Below are 18,053 nucleotides of genomic sequence, written 5' to 3' on the forward strand. Positions count from 1 at the left end.
AGGAATAGAACAGGTATTAATCGGACGGCGCAATGTCCGTGGAGTGTGGCGGATGCAATAGTGTTTCCCATCCAAGGTGGAGAATAGTGTTCCGGGTCATCCTAGCCACGTGGGGCTTAGCATTGTCCTATAAGAGGAAGGCTATTTGCAATTCAGAAGTAATGGTTCCAGTTTTTTTTTTTTCTTTCTTTCACGGCTCAACTGCTGACAGTACACAGTTCCATTGATGCTCTGACCTGCTGGTAGCAGTTCATGATGCCACGAGCAGTCCACCAAACATACAGGAGGACCTTCTGCTGGTGTAGTGCTGGTTTCGGCTGTTTTGAAACTGGTTCATGGGATGCTAACCAATGATGACGACGGCGTGGAGCTTCGTACAAGACTCACTTCTCATCACGTCAATACCCTGTCCAGAAATGGCTCCTTCCTCAGACGAGACAGCAAAGAAACACAAGTGTCTGCTCGCGCTGCCTTCTGGCCCGGAGTCAAATCATGTGGGACCCATCGACAAAACTCGCAGTGCTTCCCAAGTTGATGGAAGTGCCACAGAATGGTTTCTCCACTCGCAGTGAATTGTAGTCCCAGTTCTTCACATGTCTGGCCACTGTTCGCCTCAATTGTTGCTTGAAGATCTTCATTTTGTATATCTGTTAGTCTTCTGGCACGTGGTGCGTCTTCGAGTGTTTCGTCACCGTCCTTAAATTTGTTAAACCACGCTGCACTGTCTGCGTAGTCGTGACACCCTCACCAAAGGCCTGGCATATCTTCCGCCCCGCTGCAACGGCGTTTGACCCCAGTTTGAACTCGTACAGCATACACGCCCTTATCACGCTCTGTGGAGGTCCCATGTTCACTTGGTCCTTACGTAAGTTCACGGCGTAACTGAACTGCTACAGCCAGGCAGTATGTTGGATATACCATCAACAACTGACCTTCGTCTTATCTCCATTCGCATTCAACTCACGGTGTGAGGGCCAATTGAACACAGACCTCCACCAAAAGCGACAGACCTTTCTTGGTTAACTTTATACATTATGAGAACTGGCCCCTTCACGCAACCCGCATCTCTGCCCAAAAAAAGCCGGAAGCTTAGATGTAAAAATTTACTTTTCAATATCCTATAACAAAGACAACACACTGCGATTCCTTTTAACTTCATTTATTTCCTTGAATACATTCAATGTCCAAACCTTCAAGTCAGAGGATTTCAAACTCCTTTTAATCCGCATAAACAATCATCAATACTCCCTCAAACCAATGACACTCATTACACTCAACATACACCCACATCATTTTATTCATTCTATATATCCTTATACAGATTTTTATCTTCACCACTATTTTCTTAAAAAGTTTTAACTATTATTTTTCCTACATTTCATTTTGATTATTTCTGACTATTGTCTACTTTTTATTATTACTTTATAATTTACTTTTTTTTTAAGTTTATATTTTGTTTTTTTTATTAATTCCTATTTTATATTTTTCCACTTGACTCTTTCCAATTTGAACCTGCCAATACAAGCACGTGACTTCATTCGAGTATGATGTTCAACTGGACGCTTCACAGTTATTTCTTTGTTCTCTCACCTTTCGTTCTACATCTTCTCTCATTATCTGATGAAGTGTTGTGCGGATGTCTAATGATGTTTTTTGGTGTTGTATGATAATGTGTTCATTATTTTCTGCTACGTAATTCGTTGAACGCAAGTACTGAGGCATTATTTTTTTAAATGTCATTTATTTTGTATCATCCGTTTGATGCATATAAAAATTATGCAAAGACAGTGCATATTTTTCTCATTGCATTCTTTCCTGAAACCCTTAATGTGGTTGAATATTCAAAGAATAGTTCTCTTACTCTGGCCTACTCGACGACAGGAAGAAGATGTACAGGAGGCAAAATTTTTGGGGCGTTCCTCGCTGTGTGATCAAAGGCAATCAATACTTTTTCTGTGGAGTTCGTATAAGGTGACTGACTAGCCAGCACACGCTAGCACACTGTAGTTTTAGAACAATTTGCTTTGCCAGTCAATTTAGGTTTCCTCACTAATGTTTAGAGAAGCATTATTTCTTATAAACAATGAGAATGTTTTGTTCAATAGCCCATCAAGATTACTAGGAATATACAGACACTTTTCCAATATGGCGATGTATTTTTAGCTGTTACCTCCACATATCCTACGGGATCCCGTCGCCCTGTACGCGAAATGATACCCACACTATAGCAGAAAATATCCACGATTGACAGTGTTTGATGAACTTCTAGCTTGGTTTTGTCCAGATCTATTTGGAACTGCTACCTATCTAGGATTCCTAAGCTCGACGGCATTCACATTTTCGTTGTTCTCATTTTGCAATACTGACTCACTGTAAAACTTTCGCATGGCAGCTCTCCTGTAGCACGACAGAAGTATTACAGTTGAAGACGTTCTCAAATATCTGTAGTCTTATTAAAGGAACTTTCCTTTCATCATCTGGTTTGCAGTCCTTAATTGTCGTGTTGTTGTCCTAGGTCGAGTTCAGCGTGACCTGTTTATTTTATTGCAGTTTTAAATACCATATGTCTGACTGACAACAAAGAACAACGAAATGTTCAGCTTTAAGTATCCTGAAGCTTACACTAATCTCGGATTTCACAACAATACCCCACTCAATTAAGAGTCTCCAAGGAATCTGGAAATACTTCCTGACTTCAAAAATATGTATGTATCTGTACACAACGGCGAAGAAAAGTAAAGTCAGCTTATAAGTCATCTCTGTATATACTACTTATAATATTATCACGTCCTACTCTCTAAAATATAACCTATTCAAACGAAAGACCTTTCAAACGATCTTGTCTCACACAACTGATGAAATAAGTGCTTAAATAATTTCATTCTTAGACTAAAAAACAAACAAAAACTGAAATAGGTTGTGCATACTTTTATAATTTCAAGGTCTTTTTTCGGACCATCTATCAATTTGCAAAACTTCCAAGAATTGTAGGAACCTTATAGAATATATAACACACTGTTTTCTTTCCCTCTTTCTTTCAACTTAATATCCTTCTATTCTTCGCTGGAAAGTTTTAACAAGTGTCATTAATGAGTGTTTGATCCAGACTTACAAAAGTGGGCCATGAAAAGGACATATTTAAAGTATTTTATAATGTTACTTGATATTACCGTAATAATATATTTCTCTTCATGTATTACAGCTGATATATCGTATGCAAAATACTGTATTCAATTTAAAGATTATTAAATTTAAAAAGTAAGAAAACAATATAATAAGAGAATAAATAAAACAAGGTTTCAACAACAAACTTAACGAAATTCGTGGGCAATGTATTATGAGCATTATAATAAAGCAGAAAAATATCTTGTATTTTGAGTAATTTTAACGGAGAATTGCAGCCATAAGAAAACTGTATCAACCTAACTATATTGTAATATAACCTGATCACGTGTTGACTACAGCGGAAAACACTACGGCCATAAACAAGCCATCATGTGAATATATATATATATATATATATATATATATATATATATATATATATATATATATATATATAAAGCATCAGACACCTCGATAACAATTGACCATTCTTCTCTGGGATGAAAGCCCCTGAGAAACTCCTATACTTCTCTCTTAGTTGCTTGGGCCAGGATAATCACACAAGCTACCCATTATGATCAACTTCTTGGGTCGTGGAGTTAACCCGTCCAAGAACCTCATAGGGCTCCCCGAGCCTAGAGCTACCCTGTACGAATGCTCACCGTACTTCTTCCTTACTGCTTATATAACAGACAGGCTTATTGTAAGAGACATAATTGCTTTATATAATTTGACTTTGTAAAGAAGATTGTATCTTAGTCTTTTGTAATAAAAGGTTGAAAGGAGAAAACAAAATCCCGTGTACGATTTCTCTACCATCAAAACGTTACAATATATACCACTGTCTCTTAAACTATTCCAATATGGGTCACTATATTTTCATTTCTCTCCTTAATAATAATAATAAAAAACGTAAAAGTGATCTGATCTAGATTAATATTAAAGCATTCAATTCGGAAATTGTCACTGAGAACTATATATTGCTGATCCAAAAAGAATAAAGTTTACTGAATATAAAACCGGAAATTTGAATATCGTAGAAATTACTCCATTTTCCCTTTCTACAACCGGAATTTTCAAAAGTACTTTAGTAACATAAGTGTTTTTAATGACGTATTTATATACCGAACTTCGCATCTCCAATTTAAGCGAATTCCCTTATTAGGCATTAAAGAATAAGAAAGTTTAATATGATATAAACTACTTCCTCTAGGAGTAAGTTTTTTCGTTTATTTTTATTGGGGAATTTATATACGGAGTTTCATTTCCCTAACTTCAGGGGTTCGTGAGATACTCTATTATTGGCAAAAACCTTTACCCCCATTAGGATACGAATTTAAAAAAAAAAAAAAAAAAAAAAATCTTTTCTTATCCCTTGCTTTCGCACCAAAATGAGCTTTATGACCAAATTTCACTTCTCTACTTACAGTAGTATGGTACGGGTAATGATGAATGAGTTCGAAGAACATAATCTGGCTTCATTGAAATCATTATTAAGTTTCCTTATGACTATCTGGGTATGTTTCTGCCTATTTATTTTATTATCGGTGGAAGTATATGTAATTAAGATTCCACGTACGCCCGCCACTCACATAACTTTTATGTGAGTGGAAGGACAGGAATAGCTTGCTTTTCCATGACGCAACGGGAAAAACATTTTCCTGATACAACATTCTCATGAATGCTAATTCGTAATTAAGTTCAAATAAACTATTTTAATGTGATACCCATGCTCTGTTCCCGTAGTTTCACTTTGACCAGCATGGACAAGTATTCTGTAGCTACGGTATGGCCAGTATTTGAAGAGCAACTCGCAGGTTCTATTCTCTTCAGAGTAAAGACGTTTGTTCATCATTGTTTCAACTCATCATCATCATCTTTGCCCAAATAATTATGAAACCCGTAACTCTTAAATGGTGGCTCCGTATAGTGTAGACGCTACTGCATTCGCATTTCGTGCGAGCGGATCGGGTTCGATTTCGGCGAGAACACTCGATCGGAAAGTGTAACAGATTTTTTAGGCCAGTCATCCTGAGCGATGATTTCCTCATTCACACCAGGCAAATGCCCGAATGGTACCTAACCGATACAAGTCCAAGGCTGCTTCCTTCCTTTCCTATTTTTTTTTTTCTTTCTTCTTTTCCGCTTCCCCGAAGTGTACTCGCCGAGATCATTATTCCTCATACATGATGGGCTTAAGGTCGTGTATTCCGGTAATGTCCAGAAATATGTAAAAATAAATAAAATAAAAAATAAAACTCTTAAATGTTTTTCAGGCTGCATAAAACTGTAAGAGTTTGTTAGCATGTCGGACGGATTTTTTTTCTACTACAAATAAGATCCATCTGCATCGTCTCCGCTACTTACAGACCGAACTGCAACTAGGGAAGAGCGAACATTATGTACAATAATACTATAACGCTGAATGAAGAAAGAACTATTAATTTTATTTTAAAAACCTACCTTCCTTTCTGCTTCTAACAATCTCCTCCTTTCTTCTGCAGCTGCACCTTTGGCGGCTTTTTCTTCCTGTTTCCTTTGTCTCTCTTCTTGAATACCTTGCAGTCTTTCTTCTTGTTCCTGGTAAATAAAATAATGCATTACTATTGGTTGTTAAATAAACAAAAGACGCAACCGTCACTAAAATAAAAGTAAGCTGGCTTGCTTCACATATTGCAAACATATTTTTTTCATGTATTGCTAAAGAACCACAAAATTATACTTTTAATTTTGTAATTGTTATTCAATTTTTTCTTAATGAAAATAAAAAAAAACGCTTTCTACAATTAAAAAAAAAATGTTCTTGCCATTTTTGATGTCCCATTAATCATGTGCTCATGGAGAGGAAACGAAATGACGCACGTGCCTTCCAAGCGATCGGGAATTAATCTGAAAATCGACCTTCAGTAATATAAGCACGCTGTGTACACTCAGCGATCATATTCAGAGCCGAAAAGCAATGGAGGTAAAGAAGCAGCTTCTTCACGTGTGTTTGATGTGTAACTGTAAAGTGGACCTGTCAGCTGCCGCATCAAATCAACTCATATACCAGTCATTTGGGTAATGCTGTAAACGAACGTACCTCCCGGCAATAATTCCAGAAATTCCGTTCGGGAGATGTGAGCCTTCCAGATGAACCTCGCAATGGATGACTATATGTGTTAGATGACGAGGCCTTGAAAGCAGCCATCGAGGAGAACAGTGGTCTAACGTGTGATGAACTTGCTGAAAGGTTCCATGTTTCTGCTGAAACAGTCAGACTGCACCTGCATGGGATAAGGAAGTGGGTACCTCACACGTTATTGGCAGCCAACAAGGAACAACGAGCAACAGCCTGTTTGTCTATGCTCACTCGGCACTTCAACATATCCATATTTGATCGCTTGCTCACTGGTGACGAAAAGTGGGTCTTCTGTGACACTCCCAAGCGTACCAGACATTGAGTGTCCATGTGACCCTGTTCTCACATCTCAAGACCACCTCTACACCCATGAAAGGTAATACTCTCTGTATGGTGGAATTGTCGACTAGTAATACATTACGAGCTCCTTCCACCTGGTCAGACCATTTCTGCTGACCTCTCTCTTAGCAGCTACAAAGGGTGTACTGTGCATTGCGGGAGAAGGGGCCGGTATTCGTAAATCAGCCTACGAGTATATTTTTTTTTCTGTCCTATTTCGTTCAACTGAAAACTCCACCCGATAAAGAAAGTAAGCATACTGAAACTATCTCAAAATGTTTGTTTAAAAAAAAAAAAAAAAAAAACGAACTTCAGAAAAGAAAAACGGATAGTTCTGTAAACGTGAAAGAACATAAGCGTTGCAAGAAATAAGAAAAACTATGTGGAATAACAATATAAATATTCTGGGTTTATAAACACTAGTGCAAGCAAGAACTGTGTGAAATGGCGATAATTTATATTCAGCACTATATACACCAACAAACCCTAGTGTAAGAACATGGTATGATGTTTTAGCCCAAAAATGGAAAATCAAAAAAGAGAGAAAAGTGCGATGGAACAGTGCTTGGTTACACATGTGCAAAGATTGCGTGTATGAACGTAATTCAGGTACAACGTAGCCTCTGGACTAATTAACAAAAATAGAGTGCGACATAATAATAAGAACATATTGTACATTCGTTACATAGATTTTTCTTTTTCACATTATCCTTACTTTATTGTGATCTGTCATAATGAAACAAGTTGATTTTTTTTAGTGTGTTTTTGTCACTGCTATTTTTGAGGGCTCAAAAAATCAAAATTAAAAAGGAAACTGAGGCAGAGCTCTAAAATTTTTATTCATTATGTCTTTCCAACTTTATATTTCTTGGACGATTGCAAACCCATTCTACTGCGTCGCGAAGTTCATACATACGACACTTTGGCACCAACTTGAGTTGATAATTTCTAAAAATGCACCACTTGAACAATAGTTCATTCTCTAAGGTTGGTAGAAAGAGGTCTTGTTCCTAAATCTTTGTAGGGCATTTCAGGGAGAAAACCCTACAATTTGGAATAGTCCTATTGCTTAGTGGACATTTTCAGCCAATCGCAAATGAGTATTACGAGCAGAGTTATGATGACCGAACCAGGCAGCAGCAGTCCGCGTTACTCCAATTCCCGTCCCAACACGTAGAGCAGGAAGCTCTGTGGGTGAATTAGTAAATTAATAATTCGCAGCGGGCATGCGAATTGGCTGCTAGTGTACAGAAATACACACATGGACATTTGATAAAGAAGTTTAATAACAATATCATATGTGGGAGCCTACCTACTACGATAACGACGTACTCAAGTTAGCCGTGGTGTATCAATCTGTTTGAGTGTTGAACTGTGTGTCCGCTAAAGCAACACGTATACTATTATTAGTGTCTAGGAAACGTCTGCATCATTTGCCATATCCATGACCGAAAACGTTAACTGAATTGTACTTGTCATATCTCATGAGGTTATACTTCTCACCACTGAGAAGACGACATAGTAGCAGTGAGTTGTGTTTTCCCCACACCCTGTCCAGTGACATATAACAGGTTTGGTTTACAAGGGTTAGCAAATAGTGAAAATACGCATAAAGGCTGTATAACAGTATTGCAGTGAGTATAACAACATTTTTAAGAAACGCAGAGGCCACCTAAAAAAAAAAAAAAAAAAAAAACAGTAGTAATTTAATGGGTTATTAGTAAGATATTCATAAGAGCTCTTTAATATAATTTGGTACACACCAATAGCTTGTAATGTAACAGTTTGTGTCTATTATGTAAGTTGCTTCTGTAATTTTTCATATCTTTTGCTGAGTTAGAATTTTAATACAGCATATACACTATTAAACCATGAGATTTTACTTGTCACTACCAATGATTCTATGTATGTAATTTGTGAGATCCAACATATGTAGTATTCTTACACGCTGACTGTATCTAGCCTATTGCGATTCCAGCTCCCGATGGGAGGGATGTAATCATGGTTTCGAGACCGGATATTATGACTAGCTGGAATATATTTTATATCTGTTTCGAAGTGAGCGAGTGAGTGAGTGAGAGAGAGTGAGAAAGAGAAAGAAAGAAAGAAGGAGAGAGATTTTTTTTAAGGATATTTGGAAATTTGTTTGTTACACCGTGTTCGTTCCCGGAAAACATAAAAAGTTACAACAGACGATCACACTTTGTTATATGTTTCTGCGCACACATTTTCTTCACATAACTTTCAAAATACATTTAGCTCAATGCTCTGCCGATCCGTTTCACTACAAACTCATCATACTACACATGAAATAGTATATTACGTAACGGAGCAAAACAACAAGAAAAGATATTGGAATTACTGGTTAATGACAATATTTCTTGACACAGTTTTTAAATACAAAAGATCTTTATAGGCTTGCTTAATTCTACCAAAATAAGAAATACCTGGCACAGGGTCATAAAGTCGTGCCTCTTATTTTGAGCTTCTAATTCGTTGATGAAGGCTATCTCTTTCAACTTTTCCTCTTCATCATGAGCCTTCTTCACGATTCCCTGTAAATGCTTATTTCGCTGTTCTTCAGCACGTTTAAGCTTCAATTCGTATTGCTCTCTTTTCTGTTTTAAGTCCAATTCTTTTGCAGCTCGTACTTCTTCGATCTGAAAAATATACAATACACCACTGTAATTTACTTACATATCTAAGAAATCAACGTATAATCCATAATCAATGAAACGTATTTCGTCTTTACAGTAACATATGAACTTGGTTATTAAAAAGTTACTTGTATTACTCTCGATTTTATATTACTTGAACAAATATGTCGTCAAATATTACATAAATCAAAACACTGTATAACATTTATTTACAGATGACATAATCTGCATCGAGAAACTTGAAGTTTAACAGTTTTTCCAGGTACCGTAACAAAACGTGCTGTTTCCTACATGGTTCCACAGATATTACTACAAAGTTTATTTAAAAAGTTGCTACCTAGAACAAGTTTTGAGGTACTACTATAAGAGTCAACGATGTTATACAAGGTACTGAGAAACAGTTTTGGTACATGAAACCTTACACGAAAACAAATATATATAGCCTTTGGTGTGTGCGTGGTCCCGGGCTCGACTCCTGGCGAGAGAGTATTGAAATTTGAATGAATTACGATAGTTTGGATGTCACCTTAAGTCTATGTCTCATACAGCCTCAGTGCTGAAAAGGGGCGCTTAACTTTACCGTTTATTTGTGTACAAAATTCAACATTTGCTATTAAATGCTAACCACTATCATACTATTCTCTTGAGAGAATTCGTACTCGTTTTCTATGCATTTACATGTTTCATGTTCACTATAGTCACATTCTAATTCACTCATTCCTGAATATACACGATAATACAAAATGAATTCATTGACAAATAGGAGTTCTAGGTCATTTATAATTATAAGAAATAAAAATTGCAACTAAACAACGAAGCAGAAATAATAAAAAGACGTTCTTTCATGCTGAGTAAGGTCCAAAGTATCTACGTAAAGAATAATCGGGTACAAGCTTTGTTTTTCCTTCAGTTTTTAACACTTTCGATCATACGCTTGAGTACTTAACTTAATGCAAATGGTAAAGCTCGAATCTCGCTCGGTAATACTGTAGCGATATCGCACACTGATACCAATAAATGTTGTATTCATCTTCAAACAGAACGCTTCGAGATTTCTTGTTATGAATTTCGCACTACTATCTGATACATGTCTTTTAAAAATTTACTAAACTGACAGGAAATTGGAATTTGCTATATAAGTCCAGGAGCAAAAGTGCTAAAACCCACTTTACATTAATTCAGATTATCGAAAGATGAACCATTATGAAATTTGGTTTCTTGACATTAAAATGAGTTTAGTTCTAGAGCTTTGTTAGATCTAAAACACATAATGATAAATGCAAAAAATTAAAGGAAATTACGTGCTACAATTTACAGATTATAATTACCTCAATAAAAGGTTAAGAGCTACCATTATTTATAATTATAATTCTTAACCTATTATATAAAACTTATAAATTCATTATTTCTAACAGAAAAAGCCTTTGTTGGGACAAAAGGAATCTAACAAGGAACCAAACCTTTTTGGACAATTCTCTCAATTTCTGTGCTTTCTCTTCTTTCAGTCTATCTCTCTTTTCTTGAGCTTTCGCTTGTTTAACCTGATAACGTCTCAGGGTTTCTGCTAATGTTCGTCGTCTGGAGGGTGATGACAGTTTCTGGTGTAATTGCAGAGCTCGTCCTGGGTGCCTTGCTGCTAATTCTTCCAGTTGCTCCAATACATCTACTCTTTCTGCCCATGACATACCTAACGAGCAAATATATATATATTAACACTAGAAACTGAAACTAGAAACTAGAAGACCGTTATAAGAAAATATAAAACGGGAGTGCATAAGAAAGAAAACGAATTAATTAAAGTATAATTTCTCATCATCGCATCATGTATTTTCATCCTGGAATAATTCAAGTTCATTTTCACTTTACATACTCTGTTACAACATAAAAGACAAAATTAACTGCTAATGAAGTTTTCTGATTTACATTGTTACAGATATACAAAATTAACGATAACAAAATTAAAAATGTACATGAGTGTGAAGAGATAAGAAATTGTCAAAATATATGATCGGATCAAAAATTATTTCTGTGGGTGTAATCACGGGGTTCGGATTCCAGAGCAGATATCTCCTTCGGATAAAAATCCAAGTAGTGGTTCAGATTACTACACAGGCCCTGTCTCATATAGCCCCAGTGCTGAAAAAGAACTTTAAATCAATCAATCAATCAAACAAGCAAGCAAAAACATATAGGAAAATCTGTGAATTGTAGATCAAGAAAATTTATTTATACTTCTTTTCTTGCACAACATTTTTCTATACAAACTAAACTTCAAATTTACGAACTCGCTAGTTTTTTATAAGTTTAACAAGAAGATAGATATTTCTTTGGATCGGCAATATAAGAAGAAATAGTAATACGCGAATTTTCAATTCGATGCTGCCCAAGGAAGGGGGATACTTTTCTACGAAATATTGTAGCATATAATTCTGGAATCGGTGAACATTGAGGTAATTTTATAAATATCAAAATTGTTATTTGCTATAATAATTTATTAGATACATCGCGTATACTCAAGCAGATATGTTTTACGAAGTAGCACCACGATACCTACTTTTAATTTGAAAGTTTCTGTTTCACAGAAATAGTTATTTTAAAAAAAATAATAAAAACTTCTCCAAGATATTCTTACTGAATTACAAGACTGAGTTACGTCGTCTCGAAACGTAGTTTTCTTCTAATTTATTTATTTATATTTACATTTTTAAAAAAATTAGCCGAACTTAACAAGCCACATGCGAAACGCTTACTAGTACAAAACTACACACCCAGGAAATCTCAAATTTGCTTTATTTTCAAATTTTAAAACTGAACCTTCGTTTATAGAAATGAAACAAGTATTGCCAACAAAACAGAAACACTCGACTATTAATATCACACCTACTTTCCTGAAAAGGAATCTAACAATTTTAAGTATTTAGTTGTTTCGAGCTCGAAATTCCTTTCCAGCACCGATACTGTGAGACATGGGTCTAATTCAAGGTAGAATCCGAACCATGGGTTCCAAGCAGGGATCGAACTCGGGTCTTGCTTCAAAATCTAGAAGTTATTTAGCCGCAAAATTCAAAAAACCTAACCACCTGAACGGGACTGTTATTCCCTCTTTTCTTCATTGTTTGCATCCGAAATTTTGTTTCTAATCGACGAAGAATTCAATTTCTTAAAAAAATTCAATTAAACAAAAACTGAAAGCTTAAACATTGGATATACAAAGAATAAATTCTAACAAAAATTTAGAATTAGCAGTAGGAGTTTTCCAACGCAAAGAAAGAAGAATGATGTTTGGAGTTGGCAGCCGTACAGGGTGTCGATATATGTAAAGAAACCTTTAGGGTCATATATGAGTGCAAAAGTGTTCCAGTATGCTTTTCAATTAGATTAGTGAAACTGTCAATATCTTGTAGAAGGGTAGTTTTTCTTAACTTATCTCAATATACTATTTTCATTCTTCTCGTTTCTCCTTTATCTTTCCTTACAACCTGATTAGTAGCTGACAGCCAATCACCTTGCAGACCAAACCTTTCGGTTGTTTGCAGACCAGAAAGCAACTTTTAGTGTTTCTTTTCCTTTTTCATGTCGTACATTTAGATAGATACACACCTTCAAATAATTAAGCCTGAGATTACATTCCTTCTGTGGTGATATGCCTTTGGACATTGAAAATTTGTCAATTTTGATGTTCTTGCAGTCCTGAGCAACGGTCTTACTCGAGACAGGGACATATAACCTCGTTGCTGACGTCCCCATTAATCTCCTCCTACTCATACTCAATTTCGATGTTCACTGCTAGGTGGATTTGGACAGTTTTGCATACAAATTTCATTAAATATGAACTGAACAAAGAAAAGGCTGTTCTCTCCTGAATAAAATGATGATGTTTCATCAATCTAGGGTTCGCAGATCTGAGTAATGTAAGTTAACGTAAACCTCTACAAATGCAAGACTAGGCCCGTACTGTGAAATAAAAATGATTGCAAATGATTGCCACCAAATTTGAAAAAATGAATATACGTAGATATAGATATAGATATAGATATAGATATAATTTTTGAACTCTGTAATCATGTAGGAATCCACAAACAAAAAAAATTATTTGACTGTAAAATGGTCAAGCAACACCTACTGCTCACTTTATAATACCATATTGCTGGTTTATTGATGAAACATTAATTTATGAAATATGAACAAAATCGTAACATCCTTTCTCCAGAATATTGCAAATTCTAATTTTCATCCTGCAGTTAAGTATCCTTATTTTGGGGGATGGAAAGAGAATTCAAAAATGTCCATTAAAAAACTTACTTGGTCAAGAAATATAGAATGGTATGACTTCTACGCGAGTGAGCACATTTACATCGGGACGAACGGATGGACAGTTAAGACACCCAAAAATCCTATTTTCGGCACGTAGGGGCCATGAATTATGTGAATTCGTTAAAATCTCGACTTCGATCTTTTTCGTGATCACCATATTTTCCACTCTTCTATCGTCGCTCCGAAGTAAGAAGATTAATTCCTTGTACTTAGTTATCCTGTTTCTGTAAGAAAATACCTCAATTCCTTGTACTTAGTTATCCTGTTTCTGTAAGAAAATACCTCACTATGAAATCTTATGGCAGCGTAGAGCATTTTCTAAGGCACTGAAGATGACGGCAGAAAGCTTTTGAAACTGTCTAAATTTCTATTAGGCGGAGGCTTAAGATGAGTCTTTCTTTAAGGAGTGTACCGATATATCGGTATCGGTGATATCGGCCACTTTTGGAAGTATCGGTATTGGCAAATGAACACCGATATTTACCGATACATTTTCTGAACTATTTTCAATTTCTTTGATATTGAACAGTGACATTTATATTTCATCGATTTCTTTTAGACTTAAAGTTATCTAAATTATTATCAGTTGAACAATCAATTTCTTTATGTATGTTTACGCCTTTGATTTGCGCTACTCGTACTCAATTGATATTTTAAGTCCCTCCATGCCAAAATAGTGGTGAAGAAAAGTCAAAGATCATCAGTCAGTATAGCAGACCCAAGAAATGATGATCCTCCATCGTGGTGAGAACAACATGCACATAGTTTTCCTTTACGTGTGAAGAAATATTTCAGTGCTTCCCCATCATCAGTTGAAACTGAATGTCTCTTTAGTATTAGTGGACATATATACGATAATTTAAGAAGTAGAATGAAACCTGAAACAGCTGAAGCACTTATGTTTCTTCATTGTGATTTGCGTTTACTGAATTTCAGCTACTAGAAAATGGAGTTAGTGTAACAAGTGATGTCGCAAATTACAAAATTGTGTTCAAATATTTCGAAACTACTACAAATGAATGGAACTTTTAAAAATGGACTTTTTCAGTTTGTATTTTTACTAACTTTTTTTAAAAAATGAATAGAATATAGAATTTACTTCTTGTTATTTTTTATGTTACTTTTTCAGTCATACAATTACAATCAAGTGGCTTGTAACATTTTGCATTTACAAAAAATATAATTTTACCATACCTTTAATTTCAGAATTTGAAGAAAGTTTTCATTAGGTTTTTCGTACGTCATTTTTTAATTATATAGTTTTTATGCGAGACGGATGTGTTACAGAGTTTCTTGATGTCACGAACAATCCTCTAAAAACTATGAATTCCGAAAAGCGAACTGGAGGTTAAGAATTAGTTCATAACAATGTATATAACTGTTGAAAATCCTGATGTAGAAAATTTTCCCTGGTTAAAAACAATTGAAGGGTAAGGGAAGAAAGAAGGAATGTCACAAAACTGCATTTACGAGAAAACGGCGTTTTAATATTGAAAACCACGTAAAAAGAATAGGGTTAGTTACATCTTTTGCCCCTTTTTACATGGACATTTTTACATCTAAGCATTCATGGCATATACAGTCAAATAGTACTAAGAGTCACCAACAGATAGGGCAAAGCACCCGGAAAACCTCATACATGGACGTTCCTTGTTCTTTTCCCTTACCCTTCAATTAGTTCTTAAGTTAATACAGTTTTAGCGTTTTCGACTTCGCTTAAATACCCCCCCCCTTTTTTTTTTTTTTTTTTTTTTTTTTTTTTTTTTTTTTTTTTTTTTTTTTTTTGAAATGATACACACAGCAACACCTGATTCAGCACGTGTAAACAATAAAAATTTGTGACGGTAGTATCCGTTTGCATTATGTGTATGTAATAGAGACTAGTAAATACAATGTAACTATCAAAGCACATCATCACTCTAAATATCAATTACTGACTCTTAGAATTAAGTTTACACTATGTAAGTATTTGCTGCTTTTTAGTTCGTTTCATGTGAGCTAGATTAAGTTTAGAGGAAATATATTTTTTGTGTGGAACCTAATATGAAATTCTGCTTTTTGTCTTTGTATGTCAAATTTTGGCCTTAAATCTAATATGAGCTATTGCAATGTTGATCCCGATTTATTATTCTGAAAATTCCTGACAATATATAAGAAATGTGTCCAAAAGTATCGGTATCGGCCTTTTCAGTATCGGTATCGGTACATCCCTACTTTAGTTATTCAATATGCTTCGTGTCCTATTGTCAGAATACTGTAAGTAATCTAGAACCTGCTTCTGTGAATACTCAGACAAGACAAGAACTGAAATTACCTGCCAACATTGGTTCGTATTTTGCTTCAATTGTAGCACGATCTTCAGGCGCTTCCTGATGGCATTCTTCCTCTTCTCCTGGACCAGCAGTGGCTTCTCCATCCGTCTCGGTTTCATCTGTTTCTGTATCAACCTACAGAAAACAAGTTTTACGCTTTAGCCAAACTGTATTCTATAATATTCATATTTTGTTTTTGAATTGATTAAAACCCAAATAAAGCTGCTAAATGTACTGAATTACACGCTATTTATTGGACAATAATTAGTTCATCTTCTAATGCGCTACGGTGCGATTATCCAAAACATTACTTCTCCGTTCTTCAAAAAACTACCTCTTTTCTTTTCTATCTAAATATCTATCCTCTTAAATCGCTCATTCATTCCTTCTACATTTTCAGTACATTTTCTATTGTGCCTTTGTGTGAGACATGACAAGTTACTTCCCTAGGCTACATGAATTAAGCTATTGATTTGAAATCTTAAACATTTTTTTATAAATCAAAAATAAGATTTTACCATTTGCAAATACTGTTTATACAATATAAATTTATTATGTTCACTATCATTATACAAGTTCACACTTTCAATTTGAAATTGATTCAGAACAAAGCTTCTGTACTTTTGCGGAATAAAACTGAAACTTTCAGCAAAACGTTATCTTCTTCCGCATTTTACTTAAAACAAAGGAAGAAAAAGAACCCTAATTGCAGGTGCCAAGATCAAATATTACTCACAAAAACTATTTTTCTTTACTTTTTCACATAATTTATCCCACAACAACAAAATATTATACTTTATTGTTTGCTCTTTATAATGTTCTGTGATTATACATTTTTGAGCTGGCAATATTACTATATAATAGGTTAATTTTATTAAATCAATTATATTAATTTTGTCGGTTTGTTGCAATTGTAGACCAGACGTAAGTCATACAGAACAAATGACCCTTTTTTTTTTTCATGACGTTAAATGAAACCTTGGGCATCTAAGTCAACACAATAAAATGTAACACTGTAAAATGTACAATATTAAAACAGCCAACAGAAAAAATGAAACAAATATACTATATACACCGACAATTGTAATAAACGAAGAGTAACACATAATGATTAATAAGTGTTTCAGTCCTCTCTACTTAGATTTTGCCATAATCACAATCACACACTAACGAACAAAAGTATCATTTCATACTGTATCTGTTTTGCAAGTAATAATTGTTTACATTCAAAAACTGTTTATATTATTTTAGATAAAAAATTTCATTCACTTTGGGTGAAGATGGGAAGGAGTTTAATATGCTAATTGGATTGTCTCTTTGTATGGCTAGGCTTATCCCTTGTGTCAGAAAATAACCGCTTCTAGGATCTATTGTTTGCTTAAATTTTATATTTGTACCTTATAGACAGAAGATAACGATAGATTCTGTTTCCAAGTTTCCCATATTCAAACCGATACCACCTGAGAGCAAAAATATGTAATTCCATTACTAATTCATTTTCTGTAATTTCATTCCGTTATTACTTATCTAATACTTACTTCAATTTCTGCTTTCTCAAGTTCTTGATATTCTTTCTGAAGCATTTCTTCTTGTGCACGTAACTCGTCACTTGTTCTTAATTCATCGGCATCAAATAAATTTCTCTCTTGAAATAAATCTTCAATCTTTGGAGGAGCTTCAGCTTCCTTTTCTATATTCTCCTTCCTAATGCACACGAATACGATGAATTAGTAACATGGTGATTACTTCATATATAACACAACACATAAGACAAACAAGAAATATGTAGAGAAATACAGGAGATAACCGACATACCTTTTATTACTTAATGTAAGAATAGGATTTTATATATATATATATATATATATATATATATATATATATATAAAAGTAATAATAAGTATAAAACACCAGAGTAAAAGTGGGGAGAATGGTTTAGTTTGTTGTGGGAATGGGAATTTTAAAATGGAAAATGACTTTCATACAATGTGGGAAATTTGAGTTACTCAACAGCTGATATTTTCTGACACATGAATTTATTTTTCAAAATAATCAACGATCATAAAGCTTAAGTTGTTACTGTTTCACAAGCAATGGTAACAATTACATATAAGCCATTCAGAATTAAGTATTGTGGAATTAAAGTGTTTTGTGCATAGATGAATACTGTTGACGTTTATTTGTTTCAAGTCTAGATACTAAAAA

The 18,053-nt window shown here is 34.7% G+C and overlaps 1 protein-coding gene across 2 annotated transcripts in view; it reads right to left on the reverse strand.

Annotated features, from left to right (window-relative positions):
• Nucleotides 1-18,053, reverse strand: part of ssp3 (SCAPER domain-containing protein short spindle 3) — a 522,155-nt gene that overhangs the window by 404,537 nt on the left and 99,565 nt on the right. For both annotated transcript variants that reach the window (XM_081747551.1, XM_081747559.1), the window contains 5 exons: nt 17,387-17,552; nt 15,851-15,983; nt 10,683-10,909; nt 9,013-9,225; nt 5,569-5,685 (listed from right to left, as the gene is read on the reverse strand). In XM_081747551.1, the coding sequence (XP_081603677.1) occupies nt 5,569-5,685; nt 9,013-9,225; nt 10,683-10,909; nt 15,851-15,983; nt 17,387-17,552 (856 nt within the window). The remainder of the gene's footprint in view (nt 1-5,568; nt 5,686-9,012; nt 9,226-10,682; nt 10,910-15,850; nt 15,984-17,386; nt 17,553-18,053) is intronic.

This window comes from Thermobia domestica, chromosome 2 (genome assembly GCF_964235325.1).
Source record: "Thermobia domestica chromosome 2, izTheDome1.hap1.1, whole genome shotgun sequence".
In the NCBI taxonomy this organism is placed as follows: Eukaryota; Metazoa; Arthropoda; class Insecta; order Zygentoma; family Lepismatidae; genus Thermobia; species Thermobia domestica.